Raw genomic sequence first — 21,673 nt, 5'->3', positions numbered from 1 at the left:
ATCCGCCCCTTGTCACTCCAGTCAGATATAGTGTTCAATAATTTGTAACGTGGTGTTGTCGTCAGTTCGTCGTCCGTTAAAGTTAGGTTTTCCACGTTGGTCGGTGACATTTTCCCGCGATTTCACGAGTTTCAGTCACTTGGAATTGGGCTCTGCTATATTTGACTGCTGTGTGTATACGACCAATACCTTATACACAAGCTACCTGTATCAGTCCGCACTGACCACAGCGCAGCTTAACAAGTATGCTTTGTCAACGGTATCGGCGTCCCGCGCTGTAATAAGTGTACTGTGGAGAGTAGGCCTATCTGATATAGTTTTTCGGTGGATGGAGTGGATCGGTATAAATCCCTTCATCAATCAGGAATTATGTCAATCCATGATCACAATTTATTCATGTATGATGTTCCTGATGATGGCATCTGCCTCTTGTATTGCTTAATTTATCTCTGAAGGGTGATTTTTCAGAAATGAGAACCTTTAGAAAGCAAATATATATTCATATCTTGCAAAACTGGGATATATGGGGAAATGAATTGTGGTAAGCACATAATCTCTCCATTTTACAAACCATGAACTAGATATATATGATTTAGAATGCGGGCTGGGCAGCAGCTTGTGAAATAAAAGTAGCATGTAATCCTTTCAACTTTGACGTTACTGTCTTGTTGAAAGGAGAACATTTGAAAAAAAGATTATCTATGTCAAACATCACCACCACAAATCGAACTAACAAGAGCCAATCTGTTATAGGAAAATGATAATTTCAATCTTGTATTACTCTTGTTTTAGTACATAAACGTTTAAATCTAAAAGAGTTGTAAAAGAGGCAAATATTCATGAGAGCCTATTCTTGTTAGCACATATTGCTTATGACCACAACTACATATACATGTACATGTATGTGTGTACCATGCAGTACAGAGAAATCCTTCTCTTGTTATATATGGTTATTCTAAATCCTGCAACCTACCACTATCACATTTTTTTGTATTTGTTTTATTTTTCAGAAGTTTTCATACAGCGTTAAGTACATAGTATGCAATTGTACTCAGAAGTGATAATCATTGTTACAGTATCATAAAATTGCAGATCTAACACACACATACACGCCCACACACACACACCCTCACACACACATACACGCCCACACACACACACACACCCTCACACACACCTTAGTCCACATTCATAGAATTTTTCTATAAATTTTCCAAATATAATGTTTTCACTATATTTAAAGAAATGAAAAAAGCAGAAAAGACCAATTCTTAAACACTAAACAGCTGCACATGTTGAAAATCCAGACCGTTTTGATATTAAAGAAAAATCAAAGGCAACTTTAAAGGTTCCCTCTTCTCAAACACAAACCAAAACTACTTTTTGGTATTTAACCGTTAGAAGTCCTGATTGTTTTTATACGAGTCACTGGCTGAATAGGCAGATGATTTACTGTAGATAGATGTAAGACGATTCGCACATCAACAATATTTAAAATCTTGAAAGGGGGGATTTCACCTTCAAATAACAACTAAGGAAAGGTATTTTATGCTATGTCAAACGATATATTATATCAAATCTAATCGACTGTTGCATTGCCCTAACTTCAGAGTGGAAGAGGGAAAAAAAAAACGTTGCAAAATATCCTCCGAATTCAAATAACTCTACCTTGCTGGATGACTGTCTTGTGTAACCTTAAAAACTACATAGATGCTAGTTGAAAGTATTACAATGTACACACATTCCTTTTCTGGGTCACTAAACCAGTAACCAGTTAGGCTTATAAATAGAGTCCTTCTAAAAATACAATCATTAAATTATGTATATTATTACGAAGCACACCAGGGATATAAATGCTGTTAAAAGCCTATGAGATATGACGGAAACAGGTAGACGTCTTCCCGTCTTTTATTAGTGTTTGTTTTTCCATTTTTTTATCACGTTTGTTCGACATTAGGGAAAATACTTTTTTTACTCGAGTACAAGAACAGTAAGGTTACAAACAACACTCTTGAAGATAAGTATATTGTCACAGAACGGACAAATTCTGGCATATTTTATTTCTGTCTTTCATAATATTAAGCTGCAGGTACAGTGTACTTATGTTATCTGGTTAGAGATGGGAATATCTTAGTACGCTTTGTGTCGCCATGAGATGACCATAAATTGGTTATTTATATAGTTATTCTTTTGCCATCGCCTTTAAATGATAAATCTCCTAAAAAGAAAAAAGAGAATTTTGTTCAAATAAAGCTTGTGTAATATATATTATGTTATTTTATGCACGTACTCACACATAAATAGGTACGCCTGCTGAAATAAGTATGAGAATACGTCTATAAAAATGTAAGGATATGTAGTTTTTGTATTACTGTTGGCAAGTATAAAGGTGTGGTTACGTGTACGTGTGTGTGTGCTTGTGTGTGTGTGAGAGAGAGAGAGAGAGAGAGAGAGAGAGAGAGAGAGAGAGAGAGAGAGAGAGAGAGAGTAGGGATGGTGGTTTTGTGATTATATATAGCACAAACAAATTTCCTTTTACGTTATACACTTACATCACAGAACGCCAATTATGGCGCGTAACTCGGTCATGTAATTTAGTGATGATGTCATATTGTCACTACAAGTGTTTAATTATATAACTCTTTGTAGTATAAGTAGTACATTCGGTTTCTTAATAATATAATCGTGTGCATATCGTCTAAAGCTATACAAAATGTGCCGTTTCTAGTTTACAGTTTAAATTTAGATTTTGTAATATAGTAAAACCCCAGTTACTCAAACTCGTGGGGCCCAGATCAATATTTCGAGGAATACAATGTATCATGTAATACTAGGTTGGTTCTGGATCGTCAAGTATAGATCTGTCTCATCTTCAGTGATACTATTTAACCAGACGTGCGCATTGTGAAACAGTACGTATGTTATTATTATGCATGTGACAGACAGCGATGAGTGATGACAGTAAAAAAAATGAGATAAATTCAGGTTTACAACATTTAATAAGATATGAAGCATCATATATAAATATACATTAGTTAGGGTTAGCTACAATGGACAGATAGTGAAAGGAACCGGATCAGAAATCTACTTACTGCGCAGCGTTAATGTTCGTCATATATACACTTCCGGTTGTATATTCTTATGTATATGATGCTAATTGTGCAATAAAACCTAACCACATAGAACAAATATAAATTTCGAGAACCCGCTTTTAGCTTACAACATTATATCACCATCCCGCAACATGGTTTAACACAAATACATAATCACTCTTGTCAGCACAGCGGCTAGTATTTATGTGAAAACTTTTCGCTTAACGTGATCGACGTTGCAAACAGGACGTACCAAATTAATACTACCGCGTATCATGTTATTACCTGTTGTAATGATCAGACACCCGTGTCAACACACGTAGTGTTGTCGATATCTGTAGACTGTAGACTAAGTGAAACACAGGTAAAAATATGTCAGGCGGAACAGGTCATACATGATGGACGACTGATAGGATCAATGCTATGATGATCAAAAGTCGGGATACATTACTGTTTGTGGAAAAAAAAACAGATTATTCCCGGAATAACGGTTGACATATCCGGGGGTGTTTAATGCAGATTATGTGCGAATTTGGTCGGGACCAAACAAACTGTTTCAACAAAGGAGGATGAATTCGAATAAACCGGGTTCGAGTAAGTGGGTTGTTACTGTATACAGTATAAACTAGCTTTCGCAATAAGTACGACGATTTAAACTTCGCCAGGGAAACAGAATGTAATGGTTATCCAGTCATTTGACTAAGGTCTGAAGGGTCAAATATGTAAAAAAAAAAAAAAAAAATGTCGAATATCCGTTGATCAGTTAATTTTCTGTATCCTAACATTTTTGTTTACTGCCAGAATTCACGACAAGTTGTGACATCACTTCAATATGTGGACAGATAACTGGCAAATAGCTTAGTTAGATGTAGGTAAATCGACATACTGACATTTTTCATAAAAATATATCCATTTACGTATCCCCGTATTATAGACATAATCTTATACTCGTAAAGCGTCTCATTGTGTTATAACAGTTCAGTGCGTTACTTTCGCGTAACATCGCGTAAGTTTGCGTAATAACGCGTTAGTTTTGCGACAGTAAATAGTATTTTCTTCTATGGAAACGATCCAAATATGTTCACCATATACATTTGTTTGGTATCTTCTTCCGTTTTTGGACCGTTACTGTGCCATTTACTAATATCGTTTCAAACTCACAGCAATAGATGGCTCCTTTGTCAGCGAGTTCTGGACGGGCAGCTACTATATACTTTCATGTTATTGTCGAATGCCCCAGTATTTTTAGGGTAAGGTGCGTTTTGATGGGGTGCTAAGAGAGTGTTAGTGGCATCGATCACGACAAGGCCCATTCTTCGAGCGTCCCAAATCATCCAGGTATCGTAATGGGGACGCATAAATTGCAAATCTGGGGCAAGACGCCAATGATAACTTGGGGGAGTTACGTAATAATCTATACCCAGATATGGTTTATCCAAAACTCCCCTCTTCGCAGCTCTTTCAATGTTCTCCCATGAACTTGCTTCCTCTCGTGTTACGCCTGGAATCTTCAATTTCCTTCCAGTTAGGAAAAACGTTTTATCCTTAAGAAAAGGAGATTCGATAATGTCATGTAAATTTTTCAGGAAGGAATTAGTTAAAAGGAGGTCTCCATTAACAAGTGCATATAGCTTTGAGTCTGGTTGTAGTTGCATGACTCTTAGGAATAAATCTTTTATAACGGCATTACCTTCGATTTCTCTCAGTACTGGCAGCACCGTCCAACCTAACTTTTCATACTCTTTTAAACCCGGTATGAAATCGTTGGTGAAGAGATAGAGTTTCACGTGAGGTTGTAGTAAAGGCCAATTGCGTAATGTGTTGTTAAATACTGCATATCTTTCTGGGAACGTATTCCATGCTGAAAATAATGTGATGGATGGTGCTTGTTTCTTGAGTGATTTTCCAGTTCCATGGGTTGATATTTCGAAATGGGAAAATAGATAGAAGAACAGAATGCATTGCAAGACGGTAAAACATATCCAGTACTTCACCGGCATCTTCGTTACACAAGTCATCAACCTGAAAGTAAAAAGACATAATTAAAGAAAATGTGAGATGTTTTAATAATTATTATTTTAGCATACTTCGTAAGCGGCGATTAAACTTGGGATAATGTTCATCTTCTCTCTAAACAATGTATTTCCTTTCCTTCTCCTTAAAGTCAATCGATAAAACGAGTAGATCTTTTTTTTTGTAGGATTGAAAAAGACTGAGTGATATCATGCTTAGCATCCCCCAATAACGAAAAACGAATCTGCTGCTAACTTCAGTCCGCTTAGACACCCTGATCATAACCCGTGTTAACACACTTTGTGTTATTGACACCGGTAGACTGCAGTGCCGGCGTGAAACACAGGTAAAAAAGATATCTGGGGGAACTTGTGGTACCTGTTTGACCAATAGACATGATTAATGCTATGTTCATAAAAAGTCGGGATCACATTATTGTTTAAGGAATACGGGGTATTCGAGGAATAGCGGTTCAACTAAGTCAGGGTTATTTTACATAGAATATGTATTAACTCAGTCGGGACCAAACGAAATGTTCAACAAATAAGGGAATTCGAGTAAAACGGGTTGGAGTTAGAGGGGGTTTACTACCTATCTGCCAAAGAAACAGGGGCTTTGAAAACACCGCAAAAGACTGTTATCGACCTTGTATAGTTATTGTCCAACTTGTTCAATTGCTTTTCGATAATTGTATTCATTGCAGGTTTTGGAGGCCGAAAGGTTTCTTTTAAAATTCCCTCGATTATAATCGATAGACTATAGTGACCACAGAACCACAACAAAAATAAATTGTGGGTTTTCCCCGTTTGAGAAGAAAAGTTAATAGGAACGTGAATGCATAGGGACCTACTGATTTGATATTCAGGTAGGATACGTTTCCAAAGTTGTATGTGTGGGCTTGGCAATGTATGTAGTTGTAAAATTATATTTAAAAAAAAAGCTTTAAAAAAGTTTTTTTTCTAGTCTGTTTTTGTCAGGATGTGATGGATTTTTTGGTTTAAAAAACAAACAAACATAATTTGCATGGTTAATTTAGTAAATTATACCAGGTAAAACCAGAATACTCCTAATAAGGCCTATACATATGTATAAGGAAGCCATAGTTGTTTGAAGAGCATATCTTTTAAAGCTGACAGTGCAAGTTAAAAAGCATCCAATTGAGATTAATTAAGCATTGCACTGTTTTTGTAGCACATTATGTTGTTTGCTTGCAAATCTCTGGCATTCAAATAGTTCATAAATACCAAACAAAAACAGTTCAACGCTTATATTTACATTCCTTTTACTTTTTTATTTTTTTTAAGGACGGATACACATTTTCTTTTTCTTTTTACACACTATATATGTACACCACGTGACCTACAACTGTATTCGCGAACGACACCAAACAGAAAAAGCTCTTACCTGTAACCTAAGCAGAAAGATGGTCAGTGTCTCTCAATTATCTATCAAATCTTGTTTAAAATAAAGTCTCTAAATAAATACTGAAAAATGCATAACGAATTAATCCCAGATACTCTATCCATTTTCTCACGTGTTTTTCGTGGGTGCAGCCATTTTGATAACAAGTAAACAGTCCGAGGAGTTCCAATTTTACTCGCCTCTACACTAGCACTCGGAACTCCTCGGATGTATTCATATTGTCTACACTACACTAGGGCTGTTGTAGTGCTGTAGTGCGGTTTAATCACGCTTTAATTGCGTTATGACACTTGCACAAATGATACGAAGACACGGAAAATATTTCGATGGAAACTATGGATATAATTCTGTAACAGTTGTAAAGTTATTCTTGTTACATATCCCACTCGAAAGACTGAGGTAGGAATTTACTCATATTTACTCTGTTTATAATTTCATTAGGTGCATGTTTTGTTGAAGCCCAAATATTTTGTATTGTCAATATTTTCTTTTCTTTCTTATATTGTAAAATAAAATATATATGTTTATATAAAATTACCTCTTCAAATTTTCGGAAACGATTTTTGGAAATCTGTACATGTATTTTTTTTTTTTTTTTTTGAATCTCAATTGGATGTTTTTTTAACTTGCACTGCCAGCTTTAAGGAAATTTCTTAATACGGCTTCTCGAGATTTCACTCTGGAACATTAATAGTATTGATAGTTATAGGATCATAGGTTTCCTGATGAATAATAATGATGCTGTCTTGTCTAGATTGAATTGTCTTCCATTGTAAATATTCTTAATGATTATTCTTACAGATATATAGTATTAACAGGGACTGTCATATACAGTGCCATCAGCAAGCAATTTTTATTTTACAATTAATGTCATTCACTATATATCATTGGTATATACAGAGAAGAGAGGGACCTAAGATCGAACCTTTAGTACGCTTTCTTTAATATTATAAATTTCAAAAATAGAAATAACCAGTTTAGTCCACATTTTTTGGGAATGCAGACTAGTAGCAATCTTCTGGGAAGATTTCAAAGTATGGCTATATGATGATACTTTAACTAATTTACAATTACATGTTACGGATGTAATCTTGGGAAAGTTACATAAAGATCAAGAAGTCAAATATCTCAATACGTTAGTATTAATAGCAAAATTCCATATTTATAAACAAAAAATTAAAAATTGTCTCCCCTGTATTAATGGATTCATAAAAGAACTAGATTTGTATCTAAAAACAGAGGAGGTAATTTACAAAAACAACATGGAGTATGATAGTTTTGTGAAAAAATGGTCTATATAAGTGAATAATTTTTCAGATCTTCTTCGCACATATCATAACATGTACTTAAAAGTAAGTCAAAAGTTTTTCTTTTTTTTATACCTTTAAACACAATATATTAAAATGAGAGAAAGCGTGAGTGGAAGGTTGTTTGTTTGTCTCTGTATTCCAAAAAAACCCAACCAATCCTTTTTTTTCTATTCATCACTTAATACGTACATCTTACTGCTGTAACGATATGTCTGTATTATTATACCATGTAATATAATGTACCTGTATGTATACTTTATGTAAAAGGATGAATAAAAAAGATTTCAAAACTAAAAAAAAAAAAATTATGTGTTGTGTTTTTAATTTGTACGGTTTTTTCTTTCCTTTCCTTTTTTAATATCATAAAATCAATAAAAAGTATTCTTGCTATTTTGACAGTTTGATTTGATCTGAACTATTAATAAATCGATAAACACTGGAATATCTGATAGCTTGTTATAGAAAAACTGGTTTCATGACTACTATCTCTAGTATTACCTTAAATTGTTTTAAATTTCAGAACACATTGTTTACTGATTAATTATGAAATAACCTCATCTGTCAAAGCTTATCAATTCTGACATAAAATGTTCCATTATTTGTAGACTGTTAAAAAAACAAAATTAAAAACATTGATTTGAATACAAAATCTAAAAACATTGATTTGTAACTGAGAATCTGCATTTGGCATATATACCAACAGGTAAATGTTCATCAATTCATTAAATTGTCCATTCTGGATGACTTTTGATTTCATACCAAAATGTTTCGAGACAATATCATATATACTTTCAATTATTTTATTATTTTATTTGAAACGATATTTTCAATCATCAAGTTTTATGCCGTGGGCGTCATCGCCTGTTGCATCAATTTGCCTACTGTACTTGACTATCTTCACACAAGACTGGCTTAATTTCAGGACAATATCGCAGGCAAATTTTGCTCTCTTTTAAATTCCAAGCTTATGTATCCCATTACTGCTTTCAATTGTTATCATATGTTACGAACACATTACTCTAGACGAAGTCGTCCTTGTAAAGATCTACCAACAATTTGACACCACGGGGTAGTTTAGGCCTAATATTAGGATTTTATCGACATACGCCCTGTCATGGAGGAAACAAATAGCTCACTAAACAATATTAAGTATCATGATTAGTCATACAAAATAGGTTTATAGTACGTTTTATTGTATATTATACGTTTAACAGGAAAACATCGGATGCTTACGTCATTTTGGTTTATTTCATGCTGTACCTAGCCACACAGAAAAAGATACTTTGAAATGAACATCTCTGTAAATTCAAAACATAGTATAATTCTACAGTAGATTGCCAGTCGGAAAATAGGCTCAATGCTTATCCGCGTAGAATGATTCTTCAAAAGCTGATAATGTCAAACAATTTAACAAATTCACAGTTTTATAACATACCTGTAACTAACTTGGTAAGGTAAACTCTGGATTAAATTGATCTCCGTCAAAGATATTTCTTCCTGACGCGGAGTCTCGTAGGTTCTCACCCGGCTATGCTTCGCTAGTGCGCCGCTTACCGCCAAACACTCCAATTAAACATTTGCTAACAGAGGTATACCAACCACAAGCTTCGTCCTCGCTTGATATCACAGTATTACATGTACGTTCAAGAACGACATCACCTGACTTCATATAATCTTGAATTAGCAATGGTCATGCTGGGATGCCTTTGGTTCTCCTTGACAGACGATAGTTACATTTCATGGGGCACTTCTACAACTATAAATAATTCATCAAGTTTTTTTCTGCAAATCCTAATACCGCGCAAGCGAAGGACATGAAAGGTGGTTCAGTAATCGATTTGTGAATGATATTATGTAGTTTTGTATCCTTATATATTCCAAAACTGATAATAATATTCTGTATCTCTTAATTCTCGAAAATATAGCTTAATATTAATGTGAATGTGCGTGACGAGCTGACTTCTTAGTGAAGGTGTTCGGCCGTGCGTGACTGCAATCGGCGTAGTCTTCACTTGATCAAGCTCGTGTCAGGACGTAATTTACGCACCCATACTTGTGTGATGTATACTACACATCCCATTGTCGGCAATTTAGATATATAACACTGTATCGGTCATGTTTCACAATAATATCAATGAAAAATGGACAAAATCTTATAAACACGAATTTTGAGTAATCAACGTTATAATTATGAAAAAAAAATGTCATTGTTGTTATTCAATTACATGCCAGTCTGCAATTTAGGCCTAATCTGTTGCTACTTTTAGTGTGTTTATGCCACATTTAAATTATACATTTTTTCATTTCATCTGAAAATCAAGCGTTCCACTTTTATAATTCACTTTTACAATAACGTTTCACTGACCGTGTTTTGCATGATTACCATTGCTCACAATATCAGTAAAAACGTCCAACTGTATTGAATGCAGAACTTTTGAAGAAAATCAACATCTTGTGTTCTCTTCTTCACAACCAATTCTTCGAGGCAGCCATGTCTGAAAAGTCTTTATCATGAAAATGCTTTTCCCGTTAAATTTCAGTCTAAATTTAAACGCTCTGGTGACTAAATTAGTCACCTCATATTGCGAAATTTTCTCCGCTAGAGAAGCGAAACAGTTTGATTATAATAAATAATAGTGAAATTAGCGAAACATTGAGAGACTATTTGCAAAAGTACTACAGACGTACAGTGTAACATAAATATCAATAGAAAAATATTTTATATTTTTGAAAACTATAAGTGATATCATGTTGTTTTATTTTAATTTTTAAATAAGATTTTCCACCATTTTCGTCGGAAAAAAACTTGATGACGTAACTGACGTGACCGGAAGCAGCACTAGAGAAGAACCTGACCCGCAAATAGCTTTCATATGAAAGGACGGTAATAAAACAGAGGATTGTCGAACTTTTAGGATTGATATCGTGAGTTTAGACAAAAATGCACTAGATTACAACACACACTAACACCCATTTAATTAATAGCTACGTACATGTATTCATGGCATCTAAACAATTCTAAAATGTGAAAATGTTCACTTTATCATATTTTCATTTTACATTGTTTGCAAATACATTATTTCGTGGCTGTTACACATTAATACAGTTTTAGAATTACAGGATTCGGTCAAGAGGAGTCGGTTTCCCGTTACAAAAAGTGACAAAACCACTTGCAACACGGGGATGCTTGTAGACTAAGCAATATTCATGGTTGTTACAACTTTTGTGATATGTAATTAGCCTGATTAGTCTTTGATTTGAAATGGGGATGCAAAAAATTGAAATATAACCTCTAATTTTGTAAAACTATTGATCAGTTTTGCACTTCCACTCATAAATACTGAACATTCAATAAGCCAAGTTTGTTCATACAATGTAATTATTAATTATTAGCCGTGCTTATGATCACTTTCCAGCATTGTAGCTCGGGATTGTGGGATTTCCCTTGAGGATATAAAACAAGTAGACATTTCAATTAACTGTCGATAACATTAGAGTGAGTTGTGAATGTATGCTATATTTGGAGGCCATCTAAAACCTTTCTTGAAGTTTTACTGGTAACTAGTACCATGCGATACCTTCAGATATATTATTATATAGGTAATGGTAGTTGGTGTACCGGAAATGCTATCTTGTCAACACAATTGCTTAAAATCTAAAATTGCAGCAGTTGATATTTGGGTGATAGTATATGTCATGGTGAAGAGAACACTGATAAAAATGTTGATCATATATATATATTAACTGTTGCTATGTAATATATCTATCTTACCTGGGGATGAGTCATCCTTGCTGCAAACCTCCAGAGCGAAAGATTTCATTAGATTTAGATAATGTAAGTTAAAGCTTTTGAAACTATCTGCTGTGCTGGGTCACATTTGAAAAAGAGTCCAATGGCCTCGTAGGTCTCTGTCAACTTACTTTCTATCACTGGAGAAGACAAATCATATTTCCATTGTCTTTGTAATGTCAATATATAACTCACAAATGTTTGGTCAAATGTTATACCGTTCCACTAAATCCGAATCCTAAACATCAGAGATATATTGAGCACAACAACGCCACATGAATTTAAATCACATATTAATCAAATGAAAAAAAAAGTTGGGAAATGAAATAAACAATATCCTTATGCATGTATGTTTTTTGTTTTTGTTTTTCTCGGCAATAAGCAATATCCTATAACTATACGGAGCATCGAACCTAGTATTGTGTGGAAACTTTCCCAGCAAAACTGTAACACATAGACTTATCTGTTTTGGCAAAATATAACAATGCGTGTGACTAAGTGCACGTTTACTTTTCGGGAATGCATTTCTTACCATAATAAGCTGATTAAATATCTGTTACATACAGCTCGTATCATTTAAGTACTTTGTTGTACAGCCTGTTTTGTAGTTACATATACATTTGTAAATGTTTATCTATGACCGCTGAATTCAGATACCGAAACGTATAGTTACATATACATTTGTAAATGTTTATCTATGACCGCTGAATTCAGATACCGAAACGTATAGTTACATATACATTTGTAAATGATTATCTATGACCGCTGAATTCAGATACCGAAACGTACACCATACAGTTTTCATGATGCAGCTGTATAATGTAAACTATAGATAACTTGTCGTTAAGCACATTTACAGACACCTGTTGGTTGCCTGGTTGGAAAGTGAAAATTTAACATGTCTAATCCACCTCGTATTTAAGTATTTTTTGCACCGGGTATTTTACGTAGCTACAATGTACACACACATGAATATATTACATAGGTTGGTTATTTAAGCATTAAACTGTCTTTTTATGGATTATATGGTCTATATAGATGCCAGAGCTTTGCAGACAATCTTCATAATGCGGGCTAGCGCATCATGAAATGATTGTCTGCAAAGCTCTGGCATCTATATAGACCATATAATCCATAAAAAGACAGTTTAATGCTTATATTTACGTTTTCTATATTAGTTTCTTTTCGATTTCAACTTTAATTTTCATTATAATTTGAAATCTGACTTTTACCGACGTTTCCATTGTCAGAGGTCAACAAATTGAACAGCCTATTGTGATTCACGTGCTGATTGGAAAAAAAAAAAAAAAAAAAAATAGTGCGTGGAAATAATTAAAAAAATACTGAAAACATCATCAGATATTTTAATAACAATATCAATAATATTGGTAGTCAGTATTTCAGAATATACGGATGAATTATTCAGTTTGTTAACGATTTCGGATTTTTTTTTTTTTAATTTACCATCCGGAACAATTATGCGGATGGAAATTTCACCCGTCACCACGCGCACGCAACGGCTGACAGCATTGACAGAGTTTAGCTATGAAAGTTGAATGTGCAGTGGGAGAAAGTGGAATTCGCCAAAAAACCAGATGTAAACATGTTCTTTGATTGCATGGAAACCTGATTACAGTTTATAGTAGCTACAACAGCACCGGTGTCAGGGATACGACCAATGAGAGAAGTGACAGTGGCCGAGGGAGTTAGACGAACTTCAGCGACAACGTTGCTTGTGACGGGTACCATGGCTGTTTCAAGTTTAGGATGCGTTAGACACCATAATGCACCACTTGATGCTTTCTTTTGTGAAGAAGAAACTGTTCTATTGTACGACCGGAGAGAAGCCTCGTTCTTATGATTTGACATAAACATGATGTGTAGGGTTTCAAAATGTTTGTCATTCAAACACTGGATGGCGGTGGCGCGCAAACAATGTGGTGTGTAATGATTTTCCACTCTGGCCCCGGAACAAATATCTGTCAACATATGTATTTATTAAATCTTGTTTTACTTCCATTTTCGTGATTGTTAACCATTCTTACCTTTATTTTCGTTTTACATTTTAAGATTTGTTTTCTGGTCTCGTACTCTATCCGATAGCATGATGAGCAATGATAAGATGCCATTTGTTTACATTGGTTGCAAGTAGTTCCGGGGGATCCCGTCCGTACATCCGGTCGCGTATGAATAACACCCGAATGCACGATTTGGGTGTCAGTTATGCATAGAATGGTGTCACGCTTTGGGTGTCAGTTATACTCTCATAGACTGCAAATTTGTTTAGTTTGTTTATATCATGGCTTTGCCATCCAAATGTAAATATATAGCGATCCACCATAAAACATGGCTCTGTACATGGTATGCTAGCCTCCGCCTTCAGCCCACGCCAGCCGTAGGGCTCGTTGTTGTTATTTACTGTCTAGTACTGTTTATATATAATGTGATTGTATTTGTATTCTCTGTGTCTTGAAAAAGAGGCGGATCGACTAGAAAATTTGACATTTTTTATTGTCAACACTATTAGAATTACTTGTTTGTCCTATATATATTAACACCGACTGAAAAATCGCCGAGATGCGACGAGAGTGCTAAAGACGTGATGTCGGGTTTTTACTTTTCTTTATGTATTACCTCGTCTGTAGGGTTCATACTTAACAATTTTACTATATATATGCAATCCCTAACTATGGACGCCGAATAAAGAAATTTAAAAACACGACCGACCTTATTCATTTTAATATCGATACATAAAAGATAAAATGTCAATCACACAAAGATGTATTTGTGACTGATCTAAGATAAAACTCATGCAGACAGAAAACGAAAACTGAAGCTTGACTCGTAATTCAGGTTTTCGGGGGTTGTATATTTTAAGAAAAATAAGTTTTTTTCTTATGAAAAGAAATCAGAAAAAATAATAAATAAGAAATTATGGCAAGCCAGCTTTTTTTTTTATTTATTCAAGATTTGATGCGGAATCTGAGACATTCACTTGGATTCGATACATGATACATCTTAAACTTATTTCTGATATAGGTTATCACGTCTGCTATACAAAATAATATAGTTTTCTATCTATTAAATATCGTATACAAGTCTCGGTTGACCTACAGCGATCGCCTTTTGACCGGCCTCGTGCCTCGTGCCTCGTGCGTCTTAAACAATTTACATTTTCAACTTACCAACATGCCCAAAGACCTGAATTTGGGTGTGTAGCTTGCTTGGATGAAGGGCTACCAAGTTTGTTCAAATGGATGACCTTGCTATTCATTCAAGGTCACAGGGGCCGAATATGCTAAAATATATCAAAACTCAGGTGACCGTTAAGGCCCATGGGCCTCTCGTATAGTATATTATAGCATATTTCACATCTAATAGTATACCAGATAAATCCTACATGAAATGTCTCATATATCAACTATTTATTGTTATTGTCAATCCTATGGTATCCTATCCCTGGTATTGTGAGATGTGATGCGCCGTGGCTGCCGTTTCTTGGATCTCGATGTTGTTGACAATCACGTGAAAAGGAAATTTTAAATTTTAGTCATGCATTTAATCATACTTTACCCTAATAAGTCAGGAACGTTATGCTATCTTTTAGAGTCAAACCTGTTTTTTCTTGTCTTTCACCTATCACCAAGTCACATTACACTCGAAACTCGCACTTTCCAACTCACAACTCGCACTTTTCAACTCACAACTCGCACTTTTCAACTCACAATGAATGACGACATTTTCACGTGAGCGATGAACATCATCCCTAAATGTGCGGATCCAGTGTCAAAAGTTTCTGTAAACACTGTAATTGTGGAATATAAATGTCTTTAGTTTACTTTATATCAGTCCTATACACAGGATGTGACCTACATACACAATTTTGTAATAAAAAACCCAGTTCGTTCCATTCAATAAAGACGCAAGAAAAATATTAATTGGTTTTCTTATCAAGTTTATGAAAGTAGCATAATTTATGTATGAAGATAAATGCATCCTTTTCATAAGGGTTTAAAAGGCAAGATGGATGCTTCGTTCACTTAAACTATATTGGTGAATTGTAATACCAAAATAATTTCATACACAACATATTTGACATTCTTTTCTTACTGCGACAGGGATCTTAGAAACGACCATGTCCCGCTGATTTGCTCGAGTTAATACAAAGCATACGCATACATGTACTTGTGAGGACGATTAATTATTCATTTATGCATATTGATAGTTCAACATCTCCATTAAATATATTACAGCATTATACTTTATTTCTATAAATAAAAATGGTTGGGATGAAATCTCAATTCAAATATCTAGGTCGTATATACATGTATAAGAGTTATTTTAATGTACCTCCATCAATAACTACGATACGCATAGATGATAACCATGGCTTGTCATAAACCCTGGCCGAAGTTACTTGTGAAACACAAAGACAAAATAGAGATACTCCCTAAATATAGTTCACATTAATAGCTACCTCTAAAATCAGTTGATGGAAATGTCTAGTATTCGGTATCAGCAACACGGAACGTATGTTGCTGGAAGTAACGTCATGACCCACCGGAAGTTGTGCAATAAGTTTTAAAATTGCTACCAACGTAAAGACATAGGTACTTTGGTTGGTGCCAGTGAGTTTCATGTATACCAACGTAAAGGTAAAACGACTTTTGTTGGTATACATGAGCTTCATTGGTACACATCCCATAGAGTTTCATTGGTGCACAAACTTTCATTTGCACCAACGTAAAAAACATGCGAAATTTCGTTGATACCAGCGGCTTTCGTTAGTACCGATGTAAAACGACGTTCGTTAGTACAAATATAAAACGACTCTCGTGGGTACCAGCGAATTCCATTGGTACACACACTTTTATCGGTTCATCTTAAAATGTGAATGTGTATAGTGTATAATTGTTTAGACATCGTTGCGTATACATAACGCGTCTCGCTCGAATGCATAGGGTAGTGCAGAGTAAACGTTTTTTTAAATTTTAGTAGTAAGCATAGACATCTTGGAGTTACATTAAATTCAGATGCTAAATGGGTAGATCATATAAATGAAATTTATAAGTCGGCTATGGGAAAAGTAAATATATTGCGAAAACTTAAATATACATTAAAGCGTGATGCTCTTTTACGAATTTATAAAACTTATATTTTACCAGTTTTAGAATATGCGTGTGAAGTTTGGGATGGGTGCACTTCAAGTGATTCAGAAAAGTTAGAGAAGGTTCAGCGGGAGGCAGCTAGGATAATAACAGGGTTACCATTATTTGCTAGAAACGAGTCATTGTATTCAGAAACAGGTCTAGAATTACTTTCAGTTAGAAGGAAAAGACGGAAATTACAATTAGTTTACAAAATGGATAGACATCAAACTCCAAACTACATTACAAATTTACTTCCCTCTACAGTCGGTGAAAACAGACAGGGTTTAAGAAATAATGAAAAATATAGAATCCCAAATTTCAGACTGTCTATTACAAACCAATCTTTTCTACCTTCCTCTTTGACGATGTGGAACTCTATACATTCTGATATTAGATCCATGCCTTTTTCTGCTTTCAAGACAGCTTTAGCCCCTAACTTACCATGCTCAGTACCCCCTTATTACTTAATTGGTGATAGAAAACTTAATATTATTCACACTAAATTAAGACATGAATGCAGTTCCCTTAATCATGATCTTTACCGTTCAAATCTGGTCCAAAACTCAAATTGTGTAAATTGTGGCTATTATTGTGAGAATGCCTATCACTTCTTCTTTGAATGTCAATCTTACACAAATGCTCGAGTTGTGCTTTTAAATCATTTAAGTGATTTAGATATAAATATATCTTTAAGATTATTACTTTTTGGAAATGAAAATATGTCTTTGGATTTAAATTGTGTTGTATTTAACAAAGTACAAAATTTTATAAAATCCAGCGGAAGATTTTAACAAGATTTTAACAATATTTAACATGTTTGAAAATTTTATTGACTTATATATGTTATATTATTTTGTGTGAGTGCCTAATGTTATGTAGGCCTATATCTCTTTCGTACTGCAGTTGATCAGTCTGTAATATCATCTGTTGTCTATGTAACTATTGTAAGGAAATGGATTCATAAGTTGTAATAACTTGTGCCAAATCCTATTTGCAAATATGTGTAAATAAAATATGTTTAAAGTAAAAAGTAAGTAAAGTAAACGTTTAAGCTGTATATAATAAAAAGTTGAAAACTTGTAATATATATTTCGGAAGGTAGATTGTAAATCTTCACGCTACATAGTACATACATTTACATGTATATCGTGAACCATTCATGACAATTCATCGAAAAAGAGGGAAAAATTAGTTGACGTCAACTTCCGAGGATAAAACAAAAGGTGCAATAACTTGGCTGAAAATACATGACACATAATAATCAATTTACACAGTTTTCATTTACCTTTGTTGTTCAAAATTATGTTTTAGACTGTTTAACACCATTAGTTCATATTTTAGTTTGAAATATTTTTAGTAATTTCCGGTCTTACACTACATGCAGTGATTTTTTGTCAGGTGAAGGGATCCGCATCTAAATTCATCATTACTCCGCAGATGACCATGCTTAATTGATGGAGGTATTCTGCAATCACTGTTAATCAATAATACTGATAAACTGAAATCCCATGAACTTTATCAAATTCCTATTCGAACTTTTTATTTGTCCACAAGGGCTGTTCTCCATTTGCCCACTTTTTAAAGTTCAAAGAAAAGTGTTGATATAGGAGAACAAAGGAAAACCAATTATAGTCTGTTCCATTTTAATTTTACCTGTGTTTTACCTGTAGTCATTTACCTGTGCTACCTGGAGAAAGTGGGGAAATAGAGATATATATACCTGTGACATGTAACATTAATATTACATTTGTTTACCGGAGTGTAAGGGTAAAGACATTGATAGGCGTATAATTAATGCGTGTAATAATACCCTAGGTCTGATGGTTGACAGTGCTAGCATTGGTCGTTCTCATTGGGTAGGTAAACCTATCTCCAATAATCCTCGATACATCATCATTCGGTTCATTTTCTTACAAAGTTTGTGCTCAAGTATATGAGAAACGGTTTGATCTGTTCAAACTTTGCAAAAAGCAAGATCTTCACAATGAACAAGGTAACATTCCTTTCTTCTTAAACGAAGCACTTTCAAAAATACAAAATCCGCATGAAAGTCTTTACTAAGGCGAGAAAACTTAAAAAGAAGAAGAGTATATCCGGCACTAGGACATAGGACGGAAGGATATTGATAAAAGTCAATGACAACCAAAAGACAGCAGGTACCTACAATGTACTTGCTGACCTCCGGGTTTATAAATCCGAATCCTCCTCCAAAACGAACTAGCATACCCGTACGCCTCAAGACTACCAGATCAATATGTTAGCAGTGTAAACTCCAGGTAGCCAGCGAGAACATAAAAAAAACTCATATGTGTATGTGTGGAAAACATTGATAAAATACATTTAAAGTAACATAGATTCCATGTAGGTTTATAATGAGGTGTTTTAATATGATGATGAAGCCAATCATTGATTCAATATTGATCAAGATATGTATATGAAAAGAGGTATGGCGCATATTGGTGACCGTTTTCAAAATCAAAACAATAAATGGATATTTCATTAAATGACTTACACGAATGAGAAGTATAACATTCCTATTTAACATGTCAATTTAACTTTATTTCATATGGTATTGATTGACTACATAACCGTTCACGCGCCAATAGACCATGGCGATCTATTTTGGTACTGTAGGTATTGCTCGGGTAACATGATATTTTACCAGCCCAGACTCTCTCTATACGTGGCCTACATTGTAGGTCAGGATAAGCGGAAAACGACCATACCTCTTTCAGTAAAAGGCCATCACCGTATTGAAATATAACTTTAATCAAATTTAGTGACCTTCTGTTGAAGGTGAGACTATGCATATATAATTACATATTTTGACTATTTTCATGTCTTGTTTTTTTCTCCGTATTGCATCCGTAATATATATTGTATTGGTTTTTTAAGTTTAGCTATCAATGTACATATGTAATACTGCATTTTAATAGGAAAATATAATGTTTGCAAAACCATCCCTTTTTACAGTTTCATTTTCTGAGGAATGTTTAAATTATATTCTGTAGGTAACACTAGTGCTCCGTTCTTTTGTGCTCAATTACTGATTAGGTATAAAATTATCCAAATATGATTTATTGATAGATGACAAAAATAAAAATCATGTACATATGAATCGTATACCAATACAAAGGGAGGTGACTCCTATGGTCTTATAGGTATTATGATTGCTACATGTACCTTGTCCTGAATTTGAAAAGTTTTCCCCATGTCGTTCCAATTTGTCTAAGTATATTATTTGTTAAAAATGATATGTAATTAATAGTTGCAATAATTGAAAATTCTTTAAAAACCGATGGTAATTTAGTTTATATCATTTAGCAATGATCTAGATCGCTGAAATGTTTAACTATTTAAATATTTTGACATTTTTGAAAACTATAATTGATATCATGTTGTTTTATTTTATTTTTTAAATAAGATTTCCCACCATTTTCGTGGGGAATAACTGACGTGACCGGAAGCAGCACTCGAGAGGATTGATATCGTGAGTTTAGACAAAAAATGCACTAGATTACAACACAAAATAACACCCATTTAATTAATAGCTACGTACATGTATACATGGCATCTAAACAATTCTAAAATGAGAAAATGTTTACTGTTATCATATTTTCATTTTACATTGTTTGCAAATACATTATTTCGTGGCAGTAACACATTAATACAGTTTTAGAATTACAGGATTCGGTCAAGAGGAGTCGGTTTCCCGTTACAAAAAGTGACAAAACCACTTGCAACACGGGGATGCTTGGAGATTAAGCAATATTCATGGTTGTTACATCTGTACAACTTTTGTGATATGTAATTAGCCTGATTAGTCTTTGATTTGAAATGGGGATGCAAAAAATTGAAATATAACCTCTAATTTTGTAAAACTATTGATCAGTTTTGCACTTCCACTCATAAATACTGAACATTCAATAAGCCAAGTTTGTTCATACAATGTAATTATTAATTATTAGCCGTGCTTATGATCACTTTCCAGCATTGTAGCTCGGGATTGTGGGATTTCCCTTGAGGATATAAAACAAGTAGACATTTCAATTAACGGTCGATATCATTAGAGCGAGTTGTGAATGTATGCTATATTTGGAGGCCATCTAAAACCTTTCTTGAAGTTTTACTGGTAACTAGTACCATGCGATACCTTCAGATATATTATTATATAGGTAATGGTAGTTGGTGTACCGGAAATGCTATCTTGTCAACACAATTGCTTAAAATCTAAAATTGCAGCAGTTGATATTTGGGTGATAGTATATGTCATGGTGAAGAGAACACTGATAAAAATGTTGATAATATACGTATATTAACGGTTGCTATGTAATATATCTACCTTACCTGGGAATGAGTCATCCTTGCTGCAAACCACCAGAGCGAAAGATTTCATTAGATTTAGATAATGTAAGTTCAAAGCTTTTGAAACTATCTGCTGTGCTGGATCTCATATTTGAAAAAGAGTCCAATGGCCTCGTAGGTCTCTGTCAACTTACTTTCTATCACTGGAGAAGACAAATCATATTTCTATAGCCTTTGTAATGTCAACATATAACTCACAAATGTTTGGTCAAATGTTATACCGTTCCACTAAATCCGAATCCTAAACATCAGAGATATATTGAGCACAACAATGCCACATGAATTTAAATCACATATTAATCAAATGAAAAATAAGAAATGAAATAAACAATATCCTTATTCATGTATGTTTTTTGTTTGTTTGTTTGCTTGTTTTTTTCTCTCGGCAATAAGCAATATCCTATAACTATACGGAGCATCGAACCTAGTATTGTGTGGAAACTTTCCCAGCAAAACTGTAACACATAGACTTATCTGTTTTGGCAAAATATAACAATGCGTGTGACTAAGTGCACGTTAACTTTTCGGGAA

General features: G+C 34.1%; 1 protein-coding gene across 1 annotated transcript; it reads right to left on the bottom strand.

Moving 5' to 3' along the window:
* Positions 1 to 2,980: 2,980 nt before the first annotated feature.
* LOC117316973 lies at positions 2,981 to 9,367 on the bottom strand. Its single transcript, XM_033871751.1, has 2 exons — positions 9,273 to 9,367; positions 2,981 to 5,114 (listed from the first exon to the last, which is right to left on the bottom strand). Exon 2 carries the CDS (start codon positions 5,108 to 5,110, stop codon positions 4,274 to 4,276), a length of 837 nt encoding a protein of 278 aa, XP_033727642.1. The 5' UTR covers positions 5,111 to 5,114; positions 9,273 to 9,367; the 3' UTR covers positions 2,981 to 4,273.
* Positions 9,368 to 21,673: the final 12,306 nt, after the last annotated feature.

This window comes from Pecten maximus, chromosome 18 (assembly GCF_902652985.1).
Source record: "Pecten maximus chromosome 18, xPecMax1.1, whole genome shotgun sequence".
NCBI lineage: Eukaryota > Metazoa > Mollusca > Bivalvia > Pectinida > Pectinidae > Pecten > Pecten maximus.
This window is presented reverse-complemented; position numbering and strand designations above follow the sequence as displayed.